Here is a 21,238-nt window from a genome sequence, read left to right as displayed (position 1 = left end):
AAGTGAATATATTTATATATATATATATATATATATATATATATATATATATATATATATATATATATATATATATATATATATATGTTGTGCTCCTTTCTTTTTAAACGGCCCATAAGATTATATCATGCTTTTTAGTTTCCCATCTTTTGGTAAACGAAACAGTTTGATAATTAATGACTGCATCATCCCATTTTCATTTTAAATTGTCTCACCTCACATGTACTAATTGTGGTCTCTCTTTTTCAATTAAATCAACAGTATTTTTTCTTTCGAATTGTGCTTTGTGTTTTAACTCACTCAAGACTTTAAACACTTAATTAACTATTGCTGTATAACTGTTAATTTTGGAAATAAAGGATTTGTATGAAAAAATAAAAAATGCCTGAGTCACAGAATGGCTTTGAATGTGTTTCTTCTTATGATTACTGTTATTATTCATGGCTTTCATAAGAAATTCACCGAATGACTGGCTTCATAAATCGAAACAAACGTCTAATGTGATTAAGGAAGAATGTTTTGCGCTCATTGTAGTTATTCAGATATCATTTTCAGTTCACGAAGCAGAGCTGTCGGTTTCATTTGAGAATCTGTGTATTGTAGTATCATTTCTGATTTCATTTTCATTTTTCCATAACACTGTCATTAGCAAGACCCATTAAGAAACTGGTAGAATCAGTCCAGGTACAACCAAAACAATTATCACAATGCAGGACGAGAAGTACAGAAGGATTCAGGCATATTTCTGTGAAAATATCAGTCCCACATTTTGGTACAAGCTCAACATCTGAGATTTACTTCTCCGTCTAAAATGGTGACATGGCTACTCGTTCTTTTTATAAGCAAACCTCAGAGAGACTGTTTATTTATTGGCACATCATGTAAAGTGAATTATTTAGAAGAAAAAGCCCCCAAGAGCGTTGGCACAGTTGTAGAGTTGCATTGCACTCTTCCATTTTAAAATGGGCACTCCCAAAATACACTGCAACAGCAAGCACTGCCATTGAAATCAATATCAACGTGTTTCCTAGGTGTCAGTGCCAGACTGTGCTGTGTAGGTGTGTGTGTGCTTTGTGTTGTGTCACATACATATTTAATACAGTGCCAAAGCTGCTCATTCTACTGTGACGGGGATGTGTAATTGGGTCAAGACCCCTCTGCGCTGAATATGGCAGCTTTAGCCAGAAAAATACATATGTGGAAAATATATTGAGAGAAAGGAAAGACTGCTGGGGACACTGGAGAATATGGACAATAATGCAGTATATAATTTGTAATCAGTTAAATGGGCGAGGCTTATATATGAAAGAAGAGTAAGGTTATGGCTGTCTTAGAATTTGAAGACATGGCATTTATGTCACCCCGTGGTGTAGAAAATTGAATTCAGGTGGATTTCTTAATGAATGGTCAATAATGCTGTCAATATGAAGTTATAATTCTGATTGCTTAAGTTCAAGACTTCTGCTATGTTGCATGCATTAAACTAATCCTCAATGCCTATTACAAACATATGTCCCACCTTAATTTACACAATTCTATCCAAGCAATACAAATGTTTAATGATATTTTGAGAATGCCATGTTCTAAATATCTTTTCTAGATGTTTGTGAATCTGTGAAATGGTTTCAAACTCTTCTTGTCTGGCACAACTAAGAACAGTGATATACAAAAGAGTTTTGTTACAATTAATAATTTAAATAAAAATGTACTTTACTTGGGTATCGAATCTCAATCAAGCAGATCATTACGAAGACAGTATGTATTATTTTGGAAGAATTTATTACCAGTCAATATGTGTATACAGTATCCCTGTATTCATTGTTTCATTTCTTGATTATCAATATTGTTATCAATGGGGATAAATATAGATGTAGTATATTTATATATTGTGTGTGTATACAGTATATAAAGTATGTCCAAGGGAGCCTTTGTCCACGGCAGACACACACAGCACTTCCTGCCATTGGGTACACGCTGTTCTGTGCTCTTCAGTGAAGGACACAGCCCGGCGAGAGAGCACTGTAAGGTACTGAATCACATCATAAGGATCTGTTGCTGTAAAATGTTAAATGTAACAGTATTTCAGGAATCGTGGCTCAACCCAAATGAGACTTTGATGGATGGAGTGTAATGTATTTAGATTTGTACTTGCTTGGCTGAGAGACTGATGGCCTGGCTGTGTGGATGAGGCGTCTGAACACCGTCACCCCCCACCACAGTGTGGGACAGGCAGGGAGTGTGCTTATGGTGAGATGCGAAAGCAATGAATGCCGACATTTTGTTTATAACTCCACTTCTTTATAATTAATACATCCCTGTCTTCAATGTGTAGCCATGCATCAGCAGATAAAAAAAAAAATTGTCAGTATAATGTGGAGGTGAGTCCATTTTGCAAGGAAAAGTTTTTCTGCCTGTTTTAGAGGATGCCTACAGTAAAGGTCTCTTCAGTTAAGTCTATATACAACGATCAGCCATAACATTATGAGCGCTGACGGGTGAAGTGAATAACACTGATAGTGTTGCGTATGGGGCTGCGTAGCCGCAGACCAGCCAAGGTGCCCATGCTGACCCCTGTCCACTGCCGAAAGCGCCTACAATGGGCACGTGAGCATCAGAACTGGACCACGGAGCAATGGGAGAAGGTGGCCTGGTCTGATGAATCACGAGTTCAGGGTGTTGACTTGGCCTCCAAATTCCCCAGATCTCAATCCAATCGAGCATCTGTGGGATGTGCTGGACAAACAAGTCCGATCCATGGAGGCCCCACCTCTCAACTTACAGGACTTAAAGGATCTGCTGCTAACGTCTTGGTGCCAGTTACCACAGCACACCTTCAGAGGTCTAGTGGAGTCCATGCCTCCACAGGTCAGGGCTGTTTTGGTGGCAAAAGGGGGACCTACACAAATTAGGCAGGTGGTCATAATGTTATGGCTGATCGGTGTATGCTGTAGGCTAGGTGGCCACCTGTTTCTACCAAATCTGGCTTCCATTAAGTAATTCCACTACCAATTTGTTGAGTATTTTGTATGCTATCCAGAAGAGTATAGCATCAACAGAGTCTCAGGTGAGGTCCAATTTCCTGCCTCCCAAAGGAGATGTCATAGACTTTACGGGGGTGTTGGGGTTTAATGTATACACTGCTGGCACAATACATTTCAAGCTGAGCTAAACAGTTGAAATCTACACTCATCAAACCAAGGAGGATAAAGCCCCCGTACAGAATGCAAAGTGCATGATGTTTTGTAAAAGCTGGTCTCTTTGCTCTTCTGTTTTCCCAGCAAGAGCTTCATGCGCCTCTTCAGATTCACTTCCGTTGGGCTTTTATGATTGTTCTCCTTTGAACATTTTATATATATATATATATATATATATATATATATATATATATATATATATAATTTTCCCTGTTTGGGGTGTCTTAGCGGTATCATCAATCTATCGTTGGCAGCTGTACTCCTACCTATGTGGAAACCTCCGCTGCTGAGAATGCCAGTTATCAATCATTAAGCACCGATACTGAAACAATAATGTAGGCAGTCGTGTTTAAAAATGTGAGAGCTGCTGTGATTTAATCAGTTGCCTTCCACAACTTTTAAAAAGTCCCCATTGTTTCTTACTCAGTGGCCCGAATTTCAGAGCTGATGATGCAAGAGCAGCACGTTAATCAGGTTAATAGCATTGTGTCCATTTAAAACATTATGTGTGCCATTGACTTTTAAAGTCACTGATCTTTTAAAGTTTTATCACACACTCACTGCACAGATGTAAGAAATCTCTTGGCACTATTATTAGCTGTGTTAGACAGGGAATGTGGATGGGCTACAGCATGAAAAGCAGATGGACCAAGGGCTATTACAGGTACATTATACACAACACAGATTATACAGATTTTCTAAAGGTGAATTTTTCTAATTAATTCAAGGTCCTCCTTCGGGAGAGAAGAAAACCCCATTCGCCCTGGATTGATAGTGAATTAAAGCATAATACAGATTTTGTTTTCTGCCCTACCTTCCTAAAACATATGTATATATGGCATATGTGCAAGGCCATATGTATATTTATGTATTTACCACATTGTTGAATGGCTCTTCATAACGAGAGCGGTCACATTCATACAGAAAACAGCACATATTATGAATAATCTCCAATTCAAATTACAAGCAGATTTATGACCAGTTACGACACAGTTAAACATATTTACACAGACAAAGTGTTGTATTGTATAATAACAGGTATTAGTTTGGATCTGTTCTGTAAAAAACTAAACAGAAACATACACCAACACACTGATAATTAAAATCTGTTGTTCTGCAGGTCTTGCAATGTTATAGAGCCCTGGCAACACTGCACACACAGCTGCTCGGGAAATTGGGATTTGAGAAACATGCAGTAAATCATATTACCATCTAACGAGAACTACTTGGCATTGTAAATGCCTTAGAGTGTTCAGTCACATTTGCTCTGGATGCTACATTCACATATAAAAATTAAAAATACACTTATCAGCTGGCAGATTATGTATTTGACTGTGTGTGTTTGCATGTGCGTGTGTGTGCGTGTGTCTGTGTGGCTGTGTGTGTGCGAGTGTGTGTCGTTTTCCTTAAGAAAAAATCTTATTTTACACAGGAAAAAATGGCAATGCTTTGTGCAAATTATTAAACAAATTAAGTTGAAATTCATTGATGAGAATAGTCCATACATTTCCCTTGGAAAGAATGGCTGGCACAAACTCTAAAGCTTATTAGTTGACCACATTGCATGTTTGAATATATTCACTTCAGGTACAATGTTCTCTGCTCACTGGTAAATCATAGCTTGATTAAGATCTGTAATACAACAGTTTCGTACAAATTGGACAAAGGTTTTATACGCATCTCAGACGTTCTTTATTATAATTGTGTTGTGGTTTCTTTCCCTTTGATGCAATTGTGTACATACTACTCAGATTGTACAAACCTCTTCCTTACACAATAAGTCTACATGTATAACACCAGGGGTACCTCTCTTGGTTTTTTTTTGGAATATGTTTTAAAGCGCATCCTGACCTCTAATAAAAACTCAATCTAGCTATAGTCCTGCCATTACAGTATTTGTGAAGTGGGACATTGTCATGTGAGCTGTACAGTTTGGTTCATCCATGCATTTATCGAGTCAAATATGCATCATTATTCAATACCACCGTACATAACAGCGGAACCTAACACTGTTGTATAATCAAGGCAGGCATCTGGAAGCCCAGACGTCCTGCCCAGCACAGCTCAGTTTATTCAGCATCAGCGGACCTTGATAAAGTGGGTGGAGTTGTTTCAGTGCTAATGAAGGAAATCCAAGATTGTCAATCAGGGTTGTCAATCGATGAGGCTGGGATTTAGAAATGGGCTATGGATCTAGAGGGTGGGGGAGTATTTCCTTTGTTTCAGATTAAATCAGGGGCACTTTATTCTGGCTCTAATACCACTGATATGCTCCACATGAGGCGGTAGGAGAGAAGCCTACGTTGTTATCCACTCTGATGTGCTGAAAAATGGGCACTTAGAACAGCTATGGTAGGCAGAGATAATCTGAAGAGATGTAATTTTACTGCATGGCGATTAGTCATAAAAAGGGCCTGGTGTAAATGCCTAAATGCACACTTAGAGTATTCACTTCAGCTCTGAATCAACGTGGGGCACAGCCCTGACCAAAAGCCATTGTCCATCACAATCAATTAATCAATTAAAGCATGCACCAAAAAGACAGTGGGAATTACCAAGCACTGCAGTATAGTAAACTGTTACATTGATCAAAATATTGTATTAATATTTGTATTATTCACATTTGCATTTATTTAGATTATTCAGACTTAAAATTTTAAAACCATTTTGAAAATAAATACACAAATAAATTAATGTAAGTACAATATATGCCTAAAATGTCTCTCAGAAGGATTGTTTTCTTTAAAAAGGATGGATATATGTAAGGATAGGATGGTGGATCAGTAAACCTTCTCCAGCTGTTGCCATTTCATCCAAAATGTGCATATATTTCATACCTTACTTTTTCTTTTATTTTTTAATAGATGTTCATACTGCCATAAGTTGCCTGCTGTGGAGATAAACCTTGGAGAATGTTGAGTAGGAGGGGATGTCAGTGGAAAGCAATGGGCTATCTATGATAAAAGCTTTCTTAATTAAAACCATTTAAAACCCTGTGCAGCTGCAAGGGTCTGTGTCTGCACTACCCATTACATTATCTCGATTGGTCTTGAAATGTCTGTGTAGAAATACAGATTAAAGAGGCCTTGGGTCTGAGTTTTAGTTGGCAGGTGAGCCTAGGTCCTTGGGATTAAACACAAAATTCAAAATATATATAGTATATCAGTATATTGTCTTTGTCTGGGTTTCTCAAATATCTGTTGAAAAATGTATTTCAGCTCAGTACTTCCAGTGTGTTTATGCCATTATGGATCATTTGAGTTCTTACTCGATGATTTGGGAGACAATTTTTACAGTATAACAAAGGTAAAAAATATATATTTATATACAGTTTATACAATTTTATACAAAAAATCCATTGCATTGTTTAAATTGCTGGTAAAGGTAAGTTGCTGAATAGACGCGGGTCTTGGGAACTTCTGCCGCCAAGAAGCAACGGTACCATTTCAAAGTTCGTTTCCGTTTCCATTTGCATCCAACACAATGGGGTCACAACCCAGTTCACATTAATGCTTTGTGTATTTGAAAAGTCTGATCCTATTCCATCTCCGCAGTGGTTTTAATTTGGTCTAGAAGTTCAGAGAAAGTAGGTCTCCCCTCTGGTTTCTGAAAAGGGAAATACAATGTTGGATTTATTATTGAAATTCATGCTTTAAAAAATCTAACAATGTAATCTCACTATAACAATTACTGTTTCTGACCCGCTTCATTATATAACTGTTGAAAACACCTGTAATGTTGACTCTGGGATGGTATAATAATTTCAATATTTGGACAGAACTTTCCAGATAAAAATGCTAAATGTGTATGAAATACAGATCTGCTCACCTCATGCCAGCAGCTGTACATGAGTTTATAGACTTGAAGGGAGGCCTTGTGCGGTCGATACAGCCTCTGCCCCAGAGTGATCTCCTCCACAACAGTTGGGTTCGACTTGTTTTCAAATGGCATCCTTCCCTCCGTGAAGATTTCCCACATCAGGACTCCTGGAGAATCAAATGTATTCATGCATTTATTATCAAACGCACAGGAACACTGAAAAAGTGACCGTGAAGAGTGATTTGTTTGAACTGTTCAAATTTGTACAGGGTTTAGTTTTTTCCTTACAAAATAAAATCCAAAACAGAGGTCAAGGCTACATTGGATGGACAGAGTATTGTGCACTCCTGTGCTGGCAGTGACACGGTGCTACACAACCAGGTTGCTTCAACAAAACAAATGTACAGCAACACTTTTCCATACACTGTAGTACCGCAAAAACCATTACTATGACTACCAATAATAAATGTCGTGTTGAGCATTTAGTGATAAAAGAGCACTGATGGCAACAGAATGTACCGAACAATAAAATTGCAATGATACATATTAATTACGTGCTGTGGTTCCCCTGAGCTGAGTAATGAGAGATTGCTAAACAAGCAGATTATATTTAATTGCAGAAAAGCCCTGCAGGTTCTCTATTCTTGTTCGACAGGATCACTGAGTAGCTGCACAGCCTGTCTCTTGTCCTGCAATTTAATCTTTAGGGAGGTGCAGAAGGAGGGGGGCCGGTATCTGATTTTAAAAACAAAATCCATTTAGTGAGAATTGCTGCTGGATTCTCATCAGTACATGTGAGGAGTTGAACATGCTCTGGATTAGTCCAGAAGCACACACACTGAGGAGGAATACTCCATGCTTGTGTCATTTAGTCATTTAACGAGTCCCAAGTCATACCTAAAAGTCATACCTAATAACCAAAGGTAAAAGAGCTTCTGCAAGATATTTCAAGTTGGAAAGTAATTTCCATCCCCCCATATGGGCCCATGGGTTATATTTGTAAGTGTTCAAAAGTGTTTGTCTTTTCAAACACTTTATCTTGGGTGCGGTGCTCCAGACTTCCTCACCTGCCATTTATCTAGTCGAAATCAATCCGTAACCTCAATCAGTGGTGTATTAATTTACCTTTTTCTTCTGGAGATATAAATAGCTGGGAGGTTCAGTTCTAGGCCCTTCATCCGGCTGTATAGTGGGTTGTTAAAAAGCCTTTCCTTACAAATAAACTGTCTGGCTATGTAATACCATATCGCCTGGGCTGCTGCCTTAATCCAAGGCAATGTACAACAGCTGCAATAAATTAAATGCATCACGAAAAGAAGAAAACATGCAACAGGTCAGGATACACACTCACCAAATGACCACACGTCTGATTTACTGCTGTACTTGTTGTAATGAAACACCTCGGGCGGAGACCATTTGATAGGGAACTTGGACCCTGTTGAGCTGATGTACTGGTTGTCAAGTACATACCTAGAAATAAAATGTTGAATTAGGAGTTATATATCTTTCAGTTCTACAGGGTTGTTTTTTGTTAGTTTGTTTCTCAATAATCTGCTTAGGGACAAGATAAGTCTTTGGTGTTCACTCATTCGTTCATTAATGATTTTATGATTTTAATCTGTCAAAGTGTCTATTGAATTAAATGCACTGAAATAAACGGATCGGTTGGCTCCAAATTCTTCTCCATCAGATTAACAAAACTGCGTCACTGCGCATGCAGGAGAATCACATTTCTCTGCGTGTCTTTAACATATCTGATCAATCACTTTGATATATTGCAATTCAATACATGCAATGCTTTTAATAATGTAATCTGGTTCATGGCAGTTATAGTTTCATAGTGTGAAGGACCAGCTTCCCTGTACTGCCCAAACCTCTGGCTGTCTGTTTAACCAACGACTCCCTTGTCTGTTCTAAAGCCAGAAGTGCACACACCCAAATGCCGTGGTGTGTATTTACTGTACAATTTTGAAACAAAACGAACAAACAAAAACTATACACAGAATAACTAGACTCACCAGGGACAGCTAGTTCTGTTTACCCTGGCGTGGGGGGAGGGAGACCCTTGGTTTTCTTTACACAGCCACACCATGCTTTTTATCCTCTCTTGCATTCCCCTTTGTTCTCCCTTCTCCTTTTCTCTTTGTCCTCCCCCCTCTTCCCCATGTGCTTTTACTTCTCACCAAGTAAATTTAATTTTCCCACTACGCCCATCCCACACCAACCAATTACACCCTGAGGAGACTCTACCAACATCAGGCTCCAATATAGAGTTGCACCTTCCTCAACTCCCAAGTTCACCTCCGGGAATGTACATTATCACAATAGCTACACAATGTCTGGATTTTATAGGAATGCTTTACACTGCATTTTGTATTGAAACTTACAACTCTCAATATATGAGGAAATATATTTGAATTAATACATTTGAATCTGAATGTATACCTCTTTGAGTATATGTATATTATTTATAATATATAAATAACTATATTATATATAATATACCTATACACATAGGAGTATACATTCAGATTCAAATGTATTAATTAAAAAAACTATTTTTTAATATATTGAAAATATTAGGTGGGTACATTTTAATAAGTACATGAAGTAATGTAGGGTGTGAGTGTGCATAGGAGTGTGTGTGTACAGCTGCTGTTACTGTCAATACTCTGGTCATATCTTATCTGCTGGCTACGTGTTTATTTCATGATCATGATCAGTAAGAAAACCACCTACCTTGTCATTCCAAAGTCACATACTTTCACCACATGCTTGTCATTGACTAGGCAGTTTCTTGCCGCCTATTTCGGAGAAGGGAAACAATAGTTTGTTAAACATTACATCACGTATCTGCAATTTGAGACGATTGTGAATTCATAAGAAACCAAAACCTCCAGCAAAGTTTCCGAGTCCAAGGCGACCAACAGTAGAGCGTTTTGGCCAAACTATTTACTTACTTCACATGACAACATAGTTTTTGTGCCTTTTTACTTCTATAAATACACACTTGTATAAACAAAGCACCTCATATTGGGACTTATAGTACTATTTAAATATTAACCAATCTGTTACCTGTTATGCTTTCAAAGCTGAATTCCTCTAAAGCTTCTCAGAGAAACATGCTCGAACACAAGAAAGCTGGATTAAGCTCTTCATCAGAACCTGGGCCTACCATTCCTCGTCAGAGTAACCCACCACGCTGTGTAACACCTACCAGGTCTCTGTGAATGAAGTTATTGCTCTCCAGGTACTGCATGCCCTCGCACACGTCCTGGCACATAGCCAACAAGCAGTCCTCTGTGAAGGTGCCGTTTCTCTGCCGCAGGTAGTTGAGCAGGCAACCATTTTCCATAAACTCCGTCACAATGCAGATCGGCCTCTGCTTCAGACAAACGCCGTACAGCTGCACCAGCTTGGGGTGAGACATCTTCCTGCACGAGGAAAGCACATCCTCCTTATAAACCCCCCCAGATGTCTGTCACCACCTGTATCTTTACACCAGAAGCGAAGTACTGATACATACTGATATACTAAGGAAGTCAAGGAAGATAGAAATCAAGGTCTAACCATGCACGAAGATACAGGGTGTCAAGAGGATGTGTGAAATTAGTGAGTTTGAATGTACTGTGTATGGAATAAAGGGTGCCACTTCACCACAGCCATATCATTTTACTCCTATAATATATTTCCATATCTAACATCAACAGCACTCCTAAAACAGATGATGAATGATCTGTACATGAGGACCTACCTATCATACCCTAACACTGTAAATATGAGCTATCACATAATAAATATTTTGCGACTATTATTTATTTATTTATTGTATTCACATTTTTTACGGTGGGTGGGGCAGGGGGCAACTCTGTTTGCCTCAAGCTTCCCATTAACCTGTGACCTGAATGATTACATGTAGTGTATGCTGAAAAACTCAGTCTGAGAGGAAAAAATGAGAATAATGAGCGTTAGTCGTACAACAGGAAGTGGTCACTGGCAGCTACAGCACAGCAGTGACCTCAACACGGAAGCCATGCTTTGGAGGTCATTTGTAAATCATACATTTTCCTACCACAACTCCCTATAGAGAGTCACATTAATTGCACACTAAGCATACAGATACAATTCATACAGTGACTCCTGTTGAAAAGCTGCATTGAATCGATGTGCATTATTACTAGAAATACAGCATTATTCTACCAGGAATGTATTTTTCAGTACTGCACTACGGTGTAGATTTGTTTCTTATCTCTCTTTTGTATTTGGTATTGATTGCATAGAGATTTCTAATTGTCATGAAAAGTGCTGTATTTGTTATCCTCTCTCTTCCCTCCTCTCGATGACATCATAAGGGAAACAGAAATGTATATGATTCTCCTTTTACAATAACTACCAAATGTGCAGCCGTAAACTAGTGGCACTACAGACTCCTCCCACTTAAATCTCCCAGCCCACTCCTAATTCACAATTTGACCGGTTGCTGAATCTCCATTCAAGATCAATTTCCATTTTTAAGCAAGCATATATAAATTCCTTATATTGTAATAATGACTTTTCTTCTGTGAAGGACACAAAAAAAAATTGTTACATATTTTACATGTATAACTTACGTCATGACTTTGGCTTCTTCAATAAAATCTTCTTCAGACATGGATCCCTCGTTGATGGTCTTGATGGCCACTTTACAAAGCGCCCGCCACTTTCCCAAGCGCACCACTCCAAACTGGCCGCTGCCAACTTCCTTCATAAAGGACAGCTCGGACGGGTTTATCTCCCATTTTTCTTGAAAATTAAAACGCAAACGTGGCATTACAATTACGTTTTCACTGTAATGTTTTTTTTGGGGAATAAAGTAAGGCATAAGGCAATGCCAACCAAAGATTTTTGTTTGCTTGTTTGTTTGTTTTACTCAAATGAGTGCAAATTGTACACTGAAACAGAAACTCAGAAAGTCGCTTGTGAGTGTATTTACCATAGCTAAATCCTGCAGTCGCTGGAACACATTTCCCCATTGGCCCAACTGGATATCGTAGTCTTGTGATGAGGCCTGCAGTAACAACAAAGTATTGATTTTATTCTATTATGAGTAACCTGACAGTAACTGGCTTCTACTGCAGATTAAGTTATTATGTTATTAACACAGCATCATTTCTCCTCATTTATAAACCTCTCCCTATTGATAAGTGTGTTAATAGCTTGGTAATAATAAATGTATAACCATGTGTTTGTATGCCTTTATCTGTTTTAGGAAAAGGTGCTTACAACATCCACTCCAGACTGTTAACATTGCTTGCTCTCATCAAACTTAAATATAAACTATTTTATTGAATCTCCTAAACTGTTTATGCACAGCTGAGGTTGGGAGTCACAAGCTCAAAGCCTGACTCATTGGAACTGGGTTATAATCGTCACTTGATTTACTTTCAACAGAAACATTTATACAAATCAAATGTCAGATCAATTATAATAAATATTTAATTTACTTAAGCTTATCTGTTGCTCGAAGGGAAATGTTGAAACTCAAACTCCAGTGGTTAATGTGTCTGAGAAACTGAGAGAGTCTTTACCTGCAGCGTTGTGTTGATGATAATTAATTACTTCTGGGATTGAACTGAAAACGTGCTTTTCTGCCAAAAATAACTGTCCGTAGCAATTCTTCTTTATCTGATAGTGCCGGATGTCCCCCTCACCTGAGCTGGAAAAAAAATCAATTTCCCATTAGGTGAATAACAAAACTATAAATATCAATCTATCTATTCTTATACTATTATAATCTAACTATAAATCTTGAACATATATTAAAAATAAATAAGAATACATTTTGGAAGGAATGTTTATGTGGAGTGTTCACATGATGTTTGTTCATACAGGATGTTTATTTAATTTCACTGTCCCACAGTAAACTTCTATCACTTTATCACTTATAAATTGCAATACTCAGCCTTATAATGCATGTGCACACTTATTTATATTGAGCTAGAGAGGTTAGCTCTGTGTGCTACATGTTAGCACCACAACTTCGATTGTAGACTCTTACCTCAGTGCATTAGTGTAAACTGACACAGTGTAGCAGCCCTGCTGGCTCGAGTCTCTCACAACAAATGCACCCTGCTTTCCCTGGAGAAAAGAGGAATTATATTTCACTTATATATGCATGTAATTCCATCTCTGGAAGTTATATATAAAGGTCATATTTCATCTGTCTTTGCATCTATGTATTCACAAAAACATCAATAAAAGCAGACGTGTGTGCTATTGTATAAGTATAAACAGACTTTGATTCAATCTTTTAAAATAAGAATTTTCACCCTGTATGGTCACTTACATATATTTAAATTGACTTCTTTAGTACACCATGTGAATTTACAAGCTGAAGCTGGAGTGTTTTGTTGTCCACACAGTGGTACACAAGCCTACATTTCCTTTCTCACAACCTTCTAACACCTCTTTTTAAAATGTGTATAAACTGCATGTACATAGAGCCAGCTGCCACAAACCACTGGATGAACCACAGAAGAATCTAGAACAGGTTGCATTTCACAAACGAGCTGTTTTCGTTTCTTATCAGTCCTAGGTACTTCAAACATCAGCTCAGGGAAAATGTTTTTCTTCTCTTTTGAACTGCGATATGCATTTCTAATATCTATATTGGGTGCTGTAAAATAACTCGGCATACATTAGTTGCAGTTCAATGTTCTTTTCCTACCTCTTGGCGAAGAAGTTGCTCTGCTTTCGGTCTTGTCAGGTTCTTGCAGTACCACCTGGCAGAGGCAGTGAAAGCCATCATTAGTTAGTACGTCAGTGCTGTCGCTGCGTACGCTGCGATGTGAAATGTGAATGCCATGAGATTAATGAGAGCTACTCACTGGTGTGCCTCCATGTTATCCTTCTCTGTAACATAATTACTGGGAATGAACCCTTGGTTTCTAGAAAATGTTAAAAGCATGAGAAGAAAAAAACATTTGTTTTGTAAATCATGATTCTTGTAACATTTGAGCATATGTTCACTAAACTATAGTTCAATCTTATGCTACATTTACATTTTTATGGGAAGACTAAAGTCTACACTTAATCTTTACTATTTTTATAAACCAGTTTATTGCCTAGTTTCATAATCCAATCAACCAACGAATAACAAGAAAGATCATGTTCATCTTGTCTAATTAAGAGAGTAATTGGTTCCAAAACACAATTAACAAAGCTTTCTAAGATCAGGGATGGAGACCACTGGCTCTGTATGTATCTGACAGAGGTAAGAACACCTGTGCCTTGTTTTACTCACCCCTGTTCATCCCTAGCTAACCACCAGTGCTGGTCCTGTTTATGAAGTATGGTATATTCTTGGCCGTGCTTTAGTGTTAAATCAGAATCCTCTTTGGCTAAGAAGTCGTACATCGCAATGACACAGAAGCTGTTTGCCTCGTTGTCTTCTGGTGGTGGGGGTGGCGGCTTCCTTCTGGATCTGTTGGACTTCCAGAGAGTTGTGGCGACACGTTAGATAGATGTTCACAATTGACAATTGTTTTTACAAATCCTGAGGATATTCACAAAGCATTGATGGTGTCGATAGCCTGATAGAAGTCACCCTCCTTAAGTAATACACTGCATATTTTTAACTGTAAGTAAATTGTTCTGCCATATAAACCCTTTCTTTAAGCCTGATTTTTACATGTTAATTTGAAATGTCTATAATGCCATTTGTGCACCCTGAATTAGAGTATTTAGTGTTTTTATTCCTGGTTATTCTGCTCCCTGTGAATTTCACTGGATGACAAGAGTTCATAACCAGCCATTATAATAGTTTAAAAAGTGCCATTTTGTTAAAAGCTAAATATCTACCATATCTACAAATTAAGATATCTTCTACAAAACTAAGAGCATGCATATGGCTCTGGGGGTTTCTTTACATGCTGACTAAAGCTGGGCTATATGGTTAAAAAAAAAATACATACAGTCATAGATTGAAGCTGTGGTTTGCTGTGTTTCGGTATACGAGTACGGCAATACGAGTACTAACATCTGTTTCATGTTTCAATTCCCTGTGTGTTTTTTAACTGACATAAAATAGTTATTTTATTTTAGATTTTTGTTTAGAGTGTAGATATAACTAATTTATTACAGATCCATATCGAAGCTCTAACCAAAAAGGAAGAATGGCTAACCTGTGGGGAAATGACTTTAGGCTCAGCATGTCAAGATGTTTGGCTAGTCAGCTGGTGCTCCATAAATATGTTTTTTTATAATGTATTATTTTAATGCTCAAACAAGATTCCCTGGACATATTTATCTAACGTAATACAGTATAACATCAGTGCTGTCTGCCATCAAATTTAATCTAAGGTGCAACCAAGGCAGTGAAAGTTTCTCAGAGTTCACTTTGTATTGCGCTTACAGACAGCTTTGCTCACAACAGCTTTCTGTACTTGAAACTGACATGAAACACTTGAAAATGTTCGAGAGGAAATTAAAGCACGGCAAAGTTTTCAAAGTGAAAGGAGTGGGCATGTCTTTTATAGAGTGTCAGTGTAATATGGCTGTGTAATTGAGGTAGGCTTTCAGCTTTTTGTTTTAAGGGTGTTCAGAAGCATGTCCAAAACATTATGGGCAGGTGTGTTCTTCAAAATATTAATAAATAAATACATATTAAAAATCCACAGCTTTAGCATACTTACATGATATGTTTCTTGAAAGCGTTGAGTGCGAATCAACCCATTGTCATTCTCCAGGCTCACCTGAGTTGTAATTTCTCTGTGCAATAGAGACATCTTTACGTTAGATGACTGAACACTTTGAAATGTCCGAATAATTACTGCCGCCATACCAAAATGCTCCTCTTACCGTTTTTGTACTGAACAACAGCAACAGAAGACCGACTGAATTATGTGGTCTGTAAGAAAAATGACATGTTTTTACTGGGAACAGCTCACATGTTTACGTGTTTAGCAATTAAAGTGTCAGAATACATATATAGGTGTGTATGTGTGTGAGAGAGAATTGATTTGGCAACATTGCAACTGATAGACATGCCAAAAAAGTACTTTAAATTTAATTACACTGAAATGGATTCTATTATGTATTATTTTGTGTGTTAACATATTTTGCAGAAAATAATATATTTCTGTGTTATCCCAGAGTCCAAGAGAGAGAGAGAAAGAGAAAGAGAGAGAGAGAGTGAGAGCGAGTTGCTGTACATTTTTTTCTACTTCCTACCAAGACAGTTGACTTTTGTTTTCAATGGAAAAAAAGGTGATCAAAATCAAATCACTCCTACACAAACCTGTGATCTGCCCGGATATCCTTCTGTATCTGCTGGATACACCTCTGCAGTCAGTGAAATGTATTTTTATAACAAAGGGGGAGGCCCACAAATTTCCAAAACATCACTGTCTCTTGTGACTTCAGAATGCACATGGTATGCATTTGATATTCTAGAACATGTCTAAGACTCTTACGTCTGGTCTGAAAAGCAGAAAGGTCAACTCAGGGATGTAAAACACACTGCCAGTGTCTACAATGTCTGGTCTACATGTTTCTTAGGCATTGCCCTCTGGCCCGTATCAGACAGGCATGTTTTAGTTTTTGGTAGGTGTATTTTAACAGTGAGAGACAGAATAACAGCAAAAAAATCCAGAAAAACGCATTTCAAAAAAGTTTTAAATTGATTTGCATGTTAATGAGTGAAATAAGTATTTGACCCCTTCGACTTAGTACTTGGTGGCAAAACCCTCGTTGGCAATCACAGAGGTCAGACGTTACTTGTAGTTGGCCACCAGGTTTGCACACATCTCAGGAGGGATTTTGTCCCACTCCTCTTTGCAGATCCTCTCCAAGTCATTAAGGTTTCGAGGCTGACGTTTGGCAACTCGAACCTTCAGCTCCCTCCACAGATTTTCTATGGGATTAAGGTCTGGAGACTGGCTAGGCCACTCCAGGACCTTAATGTGCTTCTTCTTGAGCCACTCCTTTGTTGCCTTGGCTGTGTGTTTTGGGACATTGTCATGCTGGAATACCCATCCACGACCCATTTTCAATGCCCTGGCTGAGGGAAGGAGGTTCTCAGCCAAGATTTGACGGTACATGGCCCCGTCCATCGTCCCTTTGATGCGGCGCAGTTGTCCTGTCCCCTTAGCAGAAAAACACCCCCAAAGCATAATGTTTCCACCTCCATGTTTGACGGTGGGGATGGTGTTCTTGGGGTCATTCCTCCTCCTCCAAACACGGCGAGTTGAGTTGATGCCAAAGAGCTCGATTTTGGTCTCATCTGACTACAACACTTTCACCCAGTTCTCCTCTGAATCATTCAGATGTTCATTGGCAAACTTCAGACGGGCCTGTACATGTGCTTTCTTGAGCAGGGGGACCTTGCGGGCGCTGCAGGATTTCAGTCCTTCACGGCGTAGTGCGTTACCAATTGTTTTCTTGGTGACTATGGTCCCAGCTGCCTTGAGATCATTAACAAGATCCTCCCGTGTAGTTCTGAGGTGATTCCTCACCATTCTCATGATCATTGAAACTCCACGAGGTGAGATCTTGCATGGAGTCCCAGACCGAGGGAGACTGACAGTTATTTTGTGTTTCTTCCATTTGCGAATAATCGCACCAACTGTTGTCACCTTCTCACCAAGCTGCTTGGCGATGGTCTTGTAGCCCATTCCAGCCTTGTGTAGGTCTACAGTCTTGTCCCTGACATCTTTGGACAGCTCTTTGGTCTTGGCCATGGTGGAGAGTTTGGAATCTGATTGATTGATTGCTTCTGTGGACAGATGTCTTTTATACAGGTAACGAGCTGAGATTAGGAGCAGTCCCTTTAAGAGAGTGCTTCCCTTTAAGAGAGTGCTCCTAATCTCAGCTCGTTACCTGTATAAAAGACACCTGGGAGCCAGAAATCTTGCTGATTGATAGGGGATCAAATAGTTATTTCCCTCATTAACATGCAAATCAATTTATAACTTTTTTTAAATGCGTTTTTCTGGATTTTTGTTGTTGTTATTCTGTCTCTCACTGTTAAAATACACCTACCATTACAATTATAGACTGATCATTTCTTTGTCAGTGGGCAAACGAACAAAATCAGCAGGGGATCAAATACTTTTTTCCCTCACTGTAGATCCCAGATTACATCACTGGGTTGCTGGGTTTACAGGTCACAGCAGATGTCCTCAGCTCACCTAATCTAAAAGAAGAACTTGCATTCCCTTTCCAGAAACTCGTGCAGTGTGACACATCTTTGATGGATATCATTTAGTTTTCCCCATCTGCAGAGGTACTGTATATCTCAGAAGGGCAGGGGGGGGAGCGGTGTGCGCTGGAGTGTACATTTCCTGCGTTATTTTATCAGCATTGCTTTAGACATCTTTGTGCCGCATTGTGAGGGCCGCCACTCTACTGGGGGCCGTGTAATGGAATATTTCATGTCAGCACCCAACGGATGTGTTAGCAACATTTAAGATATTGAATGACTTGCAAATGAGAATACCAGCCTATATCTGTCCTGGATTTGATCACTTATTATTATTATATACTATTAAATGGTGAATAAAATACACCTGGTGAAACATACTACATACACATTCGCCACACAACCAGCAGATTTAAAGCCCTGTGAATGTACCAAAACCTCTCCTTATAACATGTCCGCGTGCGTAAAGCTTTGTATCGATGTGTTCTGCACTTGTTTTGGGATCGTAGTGAAACCTGCAGCTTTGCCAGCTGGGTCAGGTTAATAAAGTACATGCAGTAATAGTGCAAAATACATTCCTTAAGAAAAGGCCCCGTAGCAGTCCGCAATGATCTGTACATGTCCGTTTGCCCAGATATGTCTGGTTTGATGTGGATTTAATATAGAAAATAAACCAAGAGTCCAGCCCGAGTAATTACATCTACTTCCATTAAATGTGTATTAATTGGTTCTCACCACACCTGGGAAAATGGGTAAAATAGGTGAAATAATCATGTTATTCATGATGAGAACCATGCCCACATGGCAAAGGCTGTCCTCACATCACAGATCTGCCATGGACATTATTGCATATCCCAGCCAGAGACCAAACAATAAACAGTGAACAAAACATTTTATGCTCATTTTTACAATGGGGTCTTCGATGGTTTTTGGTGTGAATTCTGTTTCTGAGTGGCCGTCTTATTCGTCTCATTCAGATTTGTTTCCATCAACCACTATATAATATAATATATTACCCACATTATAATGGACTGACAACGTAACTGATCACCTTCAAACAGTGATGACCAACATGGGATATGAAAATTAATTAACAGTAACAAGTAATAGGATCTTCAATAATATAAGTACAATATACATTTCTAATACTAAAAAAGTAATCGCAGCTTGGGAGCATCAGACGTTGCATTTGGTGCCATATGCAGTGGCTGACGGTTTTAAACATTAAGGTACAGGATAAGAAACAAGAAAGGAACTTAAATAATAAGGACATCATATGCAAGATGCTGTGGTTGTATTAGCTGCATAGTGTTGCAGCTAAGGCTATAAAAGCTCGGGAATTTGAGATGCCAATCCCCCGTCTATTTCGTTTTTGTTCAGTGAGGGGCTTTCTGAGGTTTTGTGGCGGACTACACACATGCTGAACCTGAGCACAGAGAGCACTCATATAAATATAGATTGATCGATGGATATGAAACTTTTTAAATCCTATTTGTTGACTTCTGCTTCATCCACTTCTATCTCTTCTGGAAACCGTACCTCACTAATGTGGAATGACATACTGTATTATAGAGATTCCTGAACGTGTGCCCTTGTGGATTAAAATGTGATTGTATCATGCTGAGAGGGCAGAGTAGATAGATACTGCAAAGATACTTGTAGATCCCAAATTTTCCACTACATCATAAGAAGTTTCATAAATATCCAAGTATTAATAAATAATACAGACATCAATGCATTCCTAGAAACATATGTAGACAAACTAAGTTAGAAGCAAAGTGAGATTTTACTATATTCCATTGACTTGCTGTTGAACAAGTTGATGCATGCTCATACAAGAGTCCCACATGCATCTTAAACCTTCCCATTAACGCAAATTCAATTGAGCAACCTGAAATGTAAATTATTGTTTTACACTGCCTGTGTTGTTATCAGTTCAATGTGTTAATGAAGTGTGGTGGTCAATGTTGCGTTAATGTTGCCCTGTGTTTCTAAAAAGTGGTTCATCTGAACAAAAAGGATGGGTATGACATGACAGTATGACTGCCCTGAAATATTAAAAAGGAAATATGACAGACAATGTTTGGTTTGGCACTCACCTGCCATCGCTGTCACATGCCTTTCCTTGCCTTCCAAACAACGTATAGTATGGATCATATTAGTACCTCGCTGTGGTACCAGTCTTTCTGACACATTGTTCTAACACTGAACGCTGCACTCATCAGTCACTTGATACGGAAAACAACCCCCCAGAGAGCAGAGAAGAGGAACAACAAAGGTTTTCGTGGTTTTTATGGACATCGGCGAAACAAATATTTGTGGGACAAATCAGTATTAAGATGGTAAAGTGTGCCAGCTGTTCATCCATCAATCTAAATCTTTGTAAGTAACTTAATGCTGGGTTAAAATGCTGGGTGACATTTTAGATGAGGCATTACAAAATACATTTATTAAATCTTCATAAGATAGGATGTATCAACCCAGTACTAACAACCTGCTGGTAACTGTCCCCTTCTTAAGATGAACTGCACCCTATTTACAAAAGACAGGCATGTCTTGCATAGAAACACACAGAACATGTCACTCAATATTTCTGATGTGTCCTTATTTTGTCACCTTTGTGCAGTGCTTTGTGTTTGGATACAAGTTTGGTGTTCACATGCATCTGTCACAGGGAAGACAGGGTTTAAATACACCAATGTGCAGCACAAAACATCAAGACATGAGCACCTTTATCATGAGAAAGCAAACAGAGCCAATCCAGCACTAATACTCTATATTTGATGCTTGGTATTTGATACCATATTTTAAAGATAAAGGAGCCAATCTCTCGCCGTGTCTCCTACACCAGACAGATATTGTTTGAAGCTTAGCACGTCTCCCATTCATGGATTCAAATAAAACCACTTACTGGAAAGGATCATTGTTGTTCTAGTCCGAACGCAGTCTCTGGCATGTGTCCATGAGTTAGATTGTGTTTCAAAATCACAGGGTTCCTTAGTAACATGAGCACAGTGTCTTGGGCCACCTCAGTAGTAATGTTTGT

General features: G+C 38.6%; 1 protein-coding gene across 1 annotated transcript; it reads right to left on the bottom strand.

The window, feature by feature from the left end:
• Positions 1-5,801: 5,801 nt before the first annotated feature.
• txk (TXK tyrosine kinase) lies at positions 5,802-21,238 on the bottom strand. Its single transcript, XM_066720722.1, has 15 exons — positions 21,104-21,238; positions 15,852-15,900; positions 15,686-15,761; positions 14,296-14,483; positions 13,880-13,939; positions 13,720-13,774; positions 13,051-13,130; positions 12,581-12,708; positions 11,986-12,060; positions 11,624-11,795; positions 10,231-10,447; positions 9,753-9,817; positions 8,365-8,483; positions 7,023-7,180; positions 5,802-6,800 (listed from the first exon to the last, which is right to left on the bottom strand). Exons 1-15 carry the CDS (start codon positions 21,114-21,116, stop codon positions 6,732-6,734), a joined length of 1,524 nt encoding a protein of 507 aa, XP_066576819.1. The 5' UTR covers positions 21,117-21,238; the 3' UTR covers positions 5,802-6,731.

The sequence above is a fragment of the Amia ocellicauda genome, chromosome 13, assembly GCF_036373705.1.
Source record: "Amia ocellicauda isolate fAmiCal2 chromosome 13, fAmiCal2.hap1, whole genome shotgun sequence".
NCBI classification, from domain to species: Eukaryota; Metazoa; Chordata; class Actinopteri; order Amiiformes; family Amiidae; genus Amia; species Amia ocellicauda.
Note: the sequence above shows the minus strand (reverse complement) of the source record. Positions and strands in the feature narration are given on the sequence as shown.